The following is a 9,618-nucleotide window of genomic DNA, read 5'->3' on the forward strand; positions in this document are numbered from 1 at the left end:
TCACCTCCAGCTCCCTCATCTCGGGGGGCTCGGGGGGGCCCCCCGCCCCCCTTGGTCAGCGGGGGGCCCCAGGGGAATATATGGGGGGGGGGGGGTTGTGGGGGGGGCACAATTTGGGTGGCAGTTGGGGTTGTGGGGGAAATTGAGGGACGGGGGGGGATGGAGGGCGGAAGCGGGGTGCCATTGGGGTTGCAGGAGGGAGGTTGGGGGGGCAGTTTGGGGTGGAGGGGGGATATCGGGGGGGCTAGGGGAGGACTGGGGGGGAAGGGGGGTCTGGGGTGGGGTTAAGGGCAGCGTGGGTTCGGGGGGGGCTTTGGGGTGCCCCCGCTGATGTCCCCACTGCCCCCACACAGGTGGGGGGGTGCCAGGGGGGCAGGAGAACCCCCTGGACCCCCGCTGTGCCCCCCAGCTGCGCGTCAAGATCGCCGACCTGGGCAACGGCTGCTGGGTGGTGAGGGGGCGACGGGGGGGAGGGGGTGGGGTGGGGTGGGGTGTCAGCGGCGCGTTGGGGGTAGGGGGCTGGGCTGGGGGCGGCGGGGGAGTTTGGGGGTGCCCCCTCCCCCCGGGCAGGGGCCGACGCGCTGGCCCCCCGCGCAGCACCGGCACTTCACGGAGGACATCCAGACGCGGCAGTACCGGGCCCTGGAGGTGCTGCTGGGGGCGGGCTACGGGCCCCCCGCCGACATCTGGAGCACTGCCTGCATGGTGAGGAGCCCCGGCCCCACGGCGCGCCCCACGGCCGGCCCCACAGCGCGCCCCACGGCCGGCCCCGCGGCCCCTCACTGCCCGCTCTGCCCGCAGGCCTTCGAGCTGGCCACGGGGGACTACCTCTTCGAGCCCCACTCCGGGGAGGACTACAGCCGGGATGAGGGTAGGCGGGGCCTCGCGGGGGCGGGGCCTCGCGGGGGCGGGGCCTCGGGCAGAGAAGGGTCAGTGGGTAGAGTCAAGCGGGAGGAAGGGGTGGGGCCGAAGGCACGGGGCGGGGCCTGACATCCTCCGCCCCGCAGACCACATCGCCCACGTGATGGAGCTGCTGGGGGAGATCCCGCGGCACGTGGCGCTGGGCGGGCGCTACTCCCGGGAGTTCTTCAACCGCCGCGGTGAGGGGCGGGGCCGGGGGCGGGGACTGCTGGGATGGGGGCGGGGTGAGGCTGGGGGGGCGGGGTGACTGGGCCTGGGGTGGAGCCCGGGGGAATGGGGGGTTTGGGGGTGGAGCTATACTGTATGTGGAGGGGGCGTGGCCACTATGGAGAGGGCGGGGCGAGGGCTTGGCCAGTTGGTGGAGTGGGCGTGTCCCACCGCGACGGTGACGCCCCTGCCGCCCCGCCCCGCAGGGGAGCTGCGCCACATCCGCCACCTGCGGCCCTGGGGGCTGCGGGCCGTGCTGCAGGAGAAGTACGAGTGGCCCCGGGGGGCGGCCGCCGCCTTCGCCCGCTTCCTGCGGCCCATGCTGGCCTTCGAGCCCGCCCGCCGCGCCACGGCCGCCCAGTGCCTGCGCCACCCCTGGCTCCGCCCCTAGCCCCGCCCCGCGAGTGGGAGTGTGAATAAAGGCGTGGCACAGCGGGGAGGCGGGGTCCTCGGGGGCTTTATTGGGGGAGCAGCGAGGGGGGGTGGGGTACCTGGGGGGCTTCCTGCCCCTCCCCGGTCAGGGGTGCTCCGGGGTGCGGCCGCCCTAGGCGCGGGAGAGGTGCGAGATGATGCTCTGGACAGCCCCTGAGGTGGTGCCCTGTCCCCCGATGTCGGGCGTGTGCGTCTGGGGGCGGAGTCAGCCGTTGGGGTGGGGCTTGTCCCGGCCCCACCCACAGGGGGGTAAAGCCTCAGAGCCTTTAAAAGGAGGCAGGGGTGGGACTTACCCGGGGATCATCCAATGAGGCAAGGACGGCCTGGCGGATGGTGGAGGCGTGGCCGTGCAGCCTGGGGGAGAGGCAGAGACCACGCCCCTGTCAGAAGCCACACCCCCAAGGCAAACACAGAGCCCCCACCCCTCTGAAGCCCCGCCCCACGCTCTAAGCCACGCCCCTCGGCTGCGGCCCCGCCCACCGGAGGTGGTCCAGCATCATGCAGGCGGCGAGCAGGGCGGCCGTGGGGTTGGCGATGTTGCGGTTGGCGATGCTCTTCCCCGTGTTACGCGTCGCCTGGGGGGGACGGGGGGAGGCTGAGGAGACCCCCGCATCCCTGGGGACCTTCCCAGTCCCCGGAGCGCCCCCAGACCCCCCCCCACCAGCGCTCCCACTCCCCCTCCAGTCCTCCCCACCTCCCCAGGCCCCACCATTCCTTCCCAGTGCTCCCAGTCCCCCCACGACCCCGCAGCCCCCCCCATCAGGATCCTCCCAACACCCCGACCCCCCCCGCCAGCCCCGTGGCGGCTGTAATCAGGGTCAGGCCCCCCCCCCCTAGACCCACGGTCTCGAAGACGGCGTAGTCGTGGCCGTAGTTGGCGCCGGGGACGAGGCCGGGGCCCCCCACCAGCCCCGCGCAGACGTTGTTGACGATGTTGCCGTAGAGGTTGGGCATCACCATCACGTCGAACTGCTGCGGGCGCGACACCAGCTGGGGACGGGGAGGGGTTACTGGGGGTTGCTGGGGCTACCGGGAGCACCGGGGCAGGGTCAGCCGGGGCCCACCTGCATGGTGGTGTTGTCCACGATCATGCTGCGGAAGCTGATCTCGGGGTACTCAGCTGCCACCTCCTGGCAGCACTGCAGGAAGAGGCCGTCCCCCAGCTTCCTGCGGGGACGGGGCGGGGGGGGTCAGCGTGTGGCCCCCCCCGGCCCCGCGGAGCCCCCCGCCGCGCGCCCCCCGGACGCACATGATGTTGGCCTTGTGGACGGCGGTGACGGAGCGGCGCGCGGCGGCGCGGGCCAGGCGGAAGGCGTAGTGGGCGATGCGGCGCGAGCGCCCGGCCGTGATGATCTTCAGGCTCTCCACCACCCCTGCCACGCTCTGGGGACAGGGGGGGGGGCTGTCAGGGGCCCGGGGGCGGGGCCAGGCGCGGGGGCGGGGCTACAGAGACCAACCAGGCCGAGGGTGGGGCCTGACCCCCGGGGGTGTGGCCAAAGAGGTGCTGCCAGCCGCTGGGGGCGTGGCCAGCATGCAGGGGACGTGGTTAGGAGCAAGGGGGTGTGGCCATCACCTGAGGGCGTGGCCAAGGCTGTACTCAGATGGGGCGTGGCCACTGCCTAGGGAGCGTGGCCAAGGCAGTGTATCCATCACTGGGGCGTGGCCATCAGCCAGGGGGCGTGGCCAAGGCAGCATACCCATCAGTGGGGCGTGGCCATCAGCCAGGGGGCGTGGCCAAGGCAGCATACCCATCAGTGGGGCGTGGCCATCAGCCAGGGGGCGTGGCCAAGGCAGCATACCCATCACTGGGGCATGGCCATCAGCCAGGGGGCGTGGCCAAGGCAGCATACCCATCACTGGGGCGTGGCCATCAGCCAGGGGGCGTGGCCAAGGCAGCGTAGCCACAGGGTGCGCAGCCCTGTCAACTTTGGGCCGCAGCATTCTGGAGGCGTGGCCAGGCTGCAGGAGGCGTGGCAGCCAGGGCAATGCAATAAGCAGCCCTGGCAGGGGGCGTGGCTTTCGGGGGCGTGGTGAGGCGGGGCGTGGCCGCGGGCACCGCCCACCTCATGCTCCAGGCTGCTGTACTCGCCCTCGGTGTTCTCCCGCACGATGAGGATGTCGATGTCGCGGTGCCGCGTCTCCACCCCGGGCAGGCTCTGGCAGTGGATCACGTTGGCGTACAGGTCCAGGCTGGTCCTGCCCCGCCCCAACACGCCGGTCAGGCTCCGCCCCTCGGCCACGCCCCCTCCCACCGCTCCCAGTCCCCCCCCAGCGCCCCGTGGCTCTCACCGGATGAGGTTGTTGCGGGACTTGTGGCTGGGCGGGAGGTTGTGGTTGGTCTCAATGTTCCCTGGGGAAGGGGGGGGTGCAGATGGGGGGGTCAGGGTGTCCCCAAGCTGCCGGGGGGGGGGATCCCCAGCCCCGCGCTCACCCTTGAGGGCGACGCCATTGCGGCGGATGGCCATGATGGCGTTGTGCACGTCGTCCTCGGGCGCCTCGGAGCTGACCCGCACCTCCTCAAAGTCCACGGGGACGCAGGCGTGCCTGGGGGCGGGGAACGGCCCGGACGCCTGGGTCCCACGGTCGGCCCGGACACCTGGGTCCTTGCCGGGTGCAGGGAGGGGGGCACCCACCTGAAGACCTCCTTGACGTGGAGCATCAGTTCGGGGCCGATGCCGTCGCCGGGGATCAGTGTCACGGTGTGGCGGCCCCCGTACTTGGCAGGCGGAGGCTGTGGGGGCACCGGCAGGTGAGGACCGAGGTGTCCAGGCCCCCCTGTCCCCCTCCTCCTTGGCCCCCCACGTCCCCCACCCCCTGCCTGGGGAACCCAGGCATCCGGGCGCCTGCCATGCAGACCCATGCATGCCCCCCCCCCAACTCCCCACATGCATTTGGGGTCCCCAACCCCCAGTCTGGCCATACTCACGATGCTGGGCTGCTGCAGGGGCGGGCGGCCATGGCGCGGAGGAGAAACGGGGGCCGTTAGTCACGGTGCCGGCAAATGGGGAGGGGGTGGAGAGGGAAGGGAGCCCCCCGGGCAACGTCAGGGCCCCCCGAACCCACCCCCCAAATCCACGCAGCAAGAACAGCATGCTCCTCCTGTACGGGCCCCAAGCACCCTGTGTAACCCCCCACCCCAAGGCGGGGGGGCTCCCAGCCCCTGCCAAGCCTCAGCCTCAACAGAGAGGCCAAAGGGGGGCCCCCAAGACTCCCCCCGCCCCTGAGAGGGGCCAGGGTGGGTTTGGGGACCCGCCACCCCAAGAGATGGGGCACCCCATGGTCCCCAGGACCCCGCTCCCTGCCCACCCTGAGTGTTAGAGGGCCCTGGGGTACTGGGTTGGGGGAACACCCCCCCCCCAGACAGGGCACTTACGGGCGGGAGGTGGCAACGCTCGGAATCATGGGAAATCCAGGCCTGTGGGGAGGGGAGAGGTCACTGCCCGGGCGCCAGGGCCCCCCCACGGGCCCCGGGCCCCTCGGCCAGCCCAGACGCTTCATCGCTAATGCGGCTGCTGCTAATTAGGGTCTGCCCGGCCCCGAGATGGGGCTGAGCTGGGGGATCCCGGGGGTCACCAGCGGCTGCCTGGGGGGGCACCTGGACGCCTGGGTCCCCCCCAACTTTCGGCCAACCGCAGAGGATTCTGGGATTGAGCACCGACCCCCCCACCTTTGTCACCCCCGCAAAGCAGTACGGGCTCACGGACCAACCTCCCTAGAAATAACCACCAATCAGCGAGGAAGGCGCTGGCCCGGCCCGCCCACTCGCTCAGCGTACAGCCAATCAGCATTCGCGGGCACGGGCGGTGCCACCGTGAGAGCCGATCAGACCCCGAGTTGCATCACGGTTAGTCCCGCCCCGCCGCGCCACCGCCTCCAATCAGATTCCCGTAGCCCGCCCGCCCACCGCCGCCGCGGGGCCCGCCGCCCAGCTCCCGAGGGGCCCGGCGAGCGGTGGGGCCGTCCCGCCGCCCCGGAACTCACCGGGCGCGGCCCCAGCACGGCCGGTACCCAGAGCCGCCGCGCCGCCGCCAGCGCCGCCGCCATGGCTGCTCCCCACGATGGTCGCCGCCAAGCTCTCGCGAGATGTCGGCACCGCCCGGGGACGGGGCTGGCGGGGCGCGAGATCTCGCGAGACGTCCCGCCTATCCTCGTCGCCCCGTGCTTTCCCTCGCGCCATCGGCGGCGCCACAGAAGTCGCGGCGGCCATTTTGTACCTGGGAGGCGCGGAGCGGCGGCGCATGCGTAGGGCCGCCCCGCGCGCGCTCCCTCAGACGGGCGTGAGAGAGGCGGTGCCGCCCGCCATTTTGTCCAGGGCCGGCGGCGCCCGTGCGCAGAGCACCTACTCCAGGCGCGCTTTCATCCCCGCTTTGGGGCGAAAAAATACTAAAACCGGAGGAGAGAGCGCGGACCCGGCCTGTAGTGGTTGCCATGGAAACGCCGAGACGAAGGGCTCGTGGCGGGCGCGCTGCGCATGCGCCGGGGCGGGGCCGCGCCCTTTCTGGCGCTGTCTGCCGCGCCACATGAGTCGCCGCGGCCATTTTGTCCGGCCGGGGGATGCGCTGCGCAGGTGCGCGGCTTGGCCACGCCCCCCGGCGGCGACAGCGGCGGCGGCCGGGCCACGTCGCGCGTGGGGCAGGCGCCCGCGAAGAGAAAAGCGCGCTTCCCATTGGCCTTGGCGCTCGCGGCGGCCCGCCTCCCGGGGCTGATTGGGCGCGCGGCTGCGGCTGCCGGCGCTGATTGGCCGCCGCGCGGGTCTGTGGCGGGAGGGCGGTGCGGCCGGCAGTCATGGCGGCGCTGGCGGTGCTGGCGGGGCTGCTGGCGGCGGCGCTCGGCGGCGCGGGTACGGGCGGGCGCTGCGGGGCGGGCGGGGGGTCCCGGGGCCCCGCGGGTGCGGGGGGGGTCCCGGCGCGCTGCGGTCCTGCCAGGGCTGTGGCGGGTGGCCGGGGCCGGGCGGGCGGGGTCCTGGGGGCCGGGGAGGGGGGTCCCGGCGCGGCCCGGTCCTCACGGCCCCCCCGCAGGCGAGCAGTGCCCCGAGCCCACCATCGTGCCCTCGTACTACACCACCTCGGACGCCGTCATCTCCTCCGAGAGCGTCTTCGTGGTGGAGATCTCGCTGGCCTGCAAGAACGGCGCCCAGGTGAGTCCCCGCGGGGGCGGCGGCGGCGGGGGGGGGGCTGCCGGGGCCCCCCCCGCCTCCCACCGCCGCCCGTTCCCCCGCAGAACGTGGCTCTCTACGCCGACGTCAACGGGAAGCAGTTCCCCGTCACCCGGGGGCAGGACGTGGGGCGCTACCAGGTGAGCCCGGCGTCCCCGGAGTGGGGGGCTGGGGGCGCAGGGGGGGGGGGGGGTCTGGGGTTCAGCGCTCTCCGCTCCCCCCCCGCAGGTCTCCTGGAGCCTGGAGCACCGCAGCGCCCAGTCGGGCACCTACGAGGTGAAGTTCTTCGATGAGGAGTCGTACAGCGCCCTGCGGAAGGTGGGCCCCCCCCCGCGGCGTGGCGGGGGTCCCTCGGAGGGGGGCTCCCCCCAGCCTGGCTCTGAGCCCCCTTTTCTCCCCCTCCCTACCCGGATCCCCAGGCTCAGCGCAATAACGAGGACGTCTCCCACATCCGACCGCTCTTCACCGTCAACGTGGACCATCGGGTGAGTTGAGGGGGTTTTGGGGGGTCCCTGTGGCTTTGGGGGTGTCGTTGGCGTGGTTGCCTTTAAAGATGGGCTGGGGCTGGGGGTGCGCACAGGGTTTTGGGCAGAAATCGGGGTGGTTTGGGTGTGTTGGGAGAGTCCTTTGAGGACCTGAGCCTGTTGCTGCCGTTGGCTGCTTCTCCGCTGGGAAGGGAAGTTTGGGGGACTTGGGGGGTCCCCAGGGTCGGGGGAGGGGGGTGTCTGATGTTTTGGGGGAATCTGCAGGGTCTTGGAGTGGGTGTTTTGGGGGGTCCCAGGGTTTCGAGGGTCATCGGTGGGAGTTTGGGGTGGGCGTTGGGGATGGATGTGGAGCTAGCGGAGCCCTGCGGGGTTTAGGCGTGCCGCTGGGGGGGGGCCGGGGGGTGCTGGAGAGTGGGAGGAGGATTTGGGGGGCACGAGAGGGTTTTGGGGGGCAGCAGTGACCCCCGTGCTGTCTCGACAGGGTGCCTGGAACGGTCCCTGGGTGTCGACGGAGGTGGTGGCGGCCGCCATCGGCCTGGTCGTCTATTACCTGGCGTTCAGCACCAAGAGCAGCATCCAGGCGTAGGCCCCCCCAAAACGCGGCCCCCCCAAACCCGGCTCTCTGAGGGGTCGGTGGGTCTTGGGGGGGGGGAGCGGGGTGCCCTCAGAATTGCCCCCCCCCCCCAAAATAAAGACATTGTGGGGTGCACCGTGAACGTGGGGGGGGGGGGCTGAAGGGTCGTCCCCAAGTGGGAATGGCTGGCTGGGGGGAGCCCCCAGAAACGGGGGAGCCCCCAGAAGCGGGGGAGCCCCCCCTCCCAAGTCGGGGGTGTCTTTGCCGTGGGGGACACCCCAGACTGGCGGAGGGGGGGGTCTACCCTTAGCCCCCAAAATTGGGGTTCTCAAGGGTCCCCCCTGCGATTCTTGCCCGGGGGATGGCCCCAGACGCCGCCCCCCCCAATAAAGGTGTCCCCACCCCCCATCTCCCGGTGTCTGCTTTGGGGGTGCCCCCCCCCCTCCATCCCAGAGGGGACCTGGGCGTCCGGGGGGCTGATGACATCACGCCCAGCGCCCGGCGGGGGTGATGTCACCAGGGACCGAGGGGTCTGACCTCGCGGGGGGGGGTCTGTTCTGTGTCTGTTCTGGGGGGGCTGCCTGGGCGGCGGGGTCCCCTCGGGGGGGGGTAAGCCCCCCACCCCGGACGCCCGGCTCCCCCCGGGGGGGGTGGTGCTTCCCGTCATCCCCTGGGTGGGTGCCAGGGTCCGGCTGCCGGGAAGGTGTCAGGAAGGGGACCCGGGTGTCCGGGGGGCTCCCGCACCCCCTCCCCCAGGGCACCCAGGCGTGCGGGGAGGGCGCTCAACTCCCCTCCCCCCCCCCCCCCCGGGGTGTGGAACCCCCGCGACGGCTCAGGGTGTGGCCGGGGGGCGGGGCCAGGCGGGGGGCGGGGCCTGGCGGCGGGGGGCGGGGCCTGCGGGGGGATTATGTCAGCCCCGCGGCAGCCGCAGCCCCGAGCTAGGAGCGGCGCGAGCAGGTACGGCCGGGGGGGGGGGGGGGGGCGGATCCGGGGGTGCTGGGGGGGATCCGGGGGTGCCCGGGGCGGGTCTCGGGGGGCAGGGGCTGGGGGAAGGGGCTGTGGGCGCCGGGGGGGGGGCCGGCAGGTGCGGTGCGAGGGTCCCGCGGGGCTGGGCTGAGGGGAGCGGGAGGGTCCTGGGCGAGGCGGGAAGCGCTGAGGGGCTGCGGCTCCGCGGGGCGGGGAGCGCGGGGGGCCCGGGGCTGAGGTAAAGGTGGTGCTGCAGGGTGAGCAGGGGGCCGGGCTGAGGGAGGGGGGGCTCCGGGGGCCGGGCTGAGGTAAAAGTGGGTCTTATAGGGGGTCTGTGGGGCTGGGCTGAGGGAAGGGGGGCTCTGTGGGGGGTCTGTGGGGCCGGACTGAGGTAAAAGTGGGTCTGTGGGGTGTCTCTGGGGCTGGGCTGAGGTAAAGGTGGGTCTGTGGGGCCGGACTGAGGTAAAAGTGGTTCTTATAGGGGGTCTGTGGGGTTGGGTTGAGGGAAGGGGGGCTCTGGGGGCCGGGCTGAGGTAAAAGTGGGTCTTATAGGGGGTCTGTGGGGCCGGGCTGAGGTAAAGGTGGGTCTGTGGGGCTGGGCTGAGGTAAAGGTGGGTCCGTGGGGCTGGACTGAGGTAAAAGTGGGTCCGTGGGGTGTCTGTGGGGCCGGGCTGAGGTAAAGGTGGTTCTTATAGGGGGTCTGTGGGGTTGGGTTGAGGGAAGGGGGTTCTGTGGGGTGTCTGCGGGGCTGGGCTGAGGTAGAAACGTCTTTGTGGGGAGGGGGCTCGGGTCGTTCCCGAGGCGGGAAGCGCGGAGGGGCTGCGGCTCCGCGGGGCGGGCGGTGCCGGGGCTGGGGTACAGGGGGCTCTGTGGGGCCG

General features: G+C 72.6%; 3 protein-coding genes across 5 annotated transcripts; 2 read left to right on the forward strand and 1 right to left on the reverse strand.

The window, feature by feature from the left end:
* The first annotated feature begins 6 nt into the window (after positions 1-6).
* Positions 7-1,565, forward strand: LOC142359858 (SRSF protein kinase 3-like). Its single transcript, XM_075412242.1, has 6 exons — positions 7-54; positions 354-451; positions 598-705; positions 802-871; positions 1,008-1,100; positions 1,335-1,565. Exons 3-6 carry the CDS (start codon positions 703-705, stop codon positions 1,517-1,519), a joined length of 351 nt encoding a protein of 116 aa, XP_075268357.1. The 5' UTR covers positions 7-54; positions 354-451; positions 598-702; the 3' UTR covers positions 1,520-1,565.
* Positions 1,566-1,567: 2 nt separating this feature from the next.
* Positions 1,568-5,654, reverse strand: LOC142359856 (isocitrate dehydrogenase [NAD] subunit gamma, mitochondrial-like). Of its 3 annotated transcripts, XM_075412238.1 has the most exons (12): positions 5,542-5,650; positions 4,934-4,975; positions 4,194-4,291; positions 3,992-4,104; positions 3,850-3,910; positions 3,624-3,756; positions 2,810-2,943; positions 2,625-2,727; positions 2,404-2,550; positions 2,041-2,135; positions 1,854-1,914; positions 1,568-1,753 (listed from the first exon to the last, which is right to left on the reverse strand). In XM_075412238.1, the coding sequence occupies exons 1-12, from the start codon at positions 5,602-5,604 to the stop codon at positions 1,673-1,675; spliced, it is 1,131 nt and encodes a 376-aa protein (XP_075268353.1). In that variant the 5' UTR covers positions 5,605-5,650; the 3' UTR covers positions 1,568-1,672. The 3 variants fall into 3 exon arrangements, with proteins under 3 accessions (XP_075268353.1, XP_075268355.1, XP_075268354.1); XM_075412240.1 differs by lacking the exon at positions 2,041-2,135 and having other exon boundaries at positions 5,542-5,654; XM_075412239.1 differs by lacking the exons at positions 4,934-4,975; positions 5,542-5,650 and adding an exon at positions 4,487-4,559.
* Positions 5,655-6,301: 647 nt separating this feature from the next.
* LOC142359857 (translocon-associated protein subunit delta-like) lies at positions 6,302-8,182 on the forward strand. Its single transcript, XM_075412241.1, has 6 exons — positions 6,302-6,400; positions 6,579-6,697; positions 6,781-6,855; positions 6,944-7,033; positions 7,135-7,200; positions 7,682-8,182. The coding sequence occupies exons 1-6, from the start codon at positions 6,346-6,348 to the stop codon at positions 7,784-7,786; spliced, it is 510 nt and encodes a 169-aa protein (XP_075268356.1). The 5' UTR covers positions 6,302-6,345; the 3' UTR covers positions 7,787-8,182.
* The last annotated feature ends 1,436 nt before the right edge of the window (positions 8,183-9,618 follow it).

This window comes from Opisthocomus hoazin, unplaced genomic scaffold, assembly GCF_030867145.1.
Source record: "Opisthocomus hoazin isolate bOpiHoa1 unplaced genomic scaffold, bOpiHoa1.hap1 HAP1_SCAFFOLD_337, whole genome shotgun sequence".
NCBI classification, from domain to species: Eukaryota; Metazoa; Chordata; class Aves; order Opisthocomiformes; family Opisthocomidae; genus Opisthocomus; species Opisthocomus hoazin.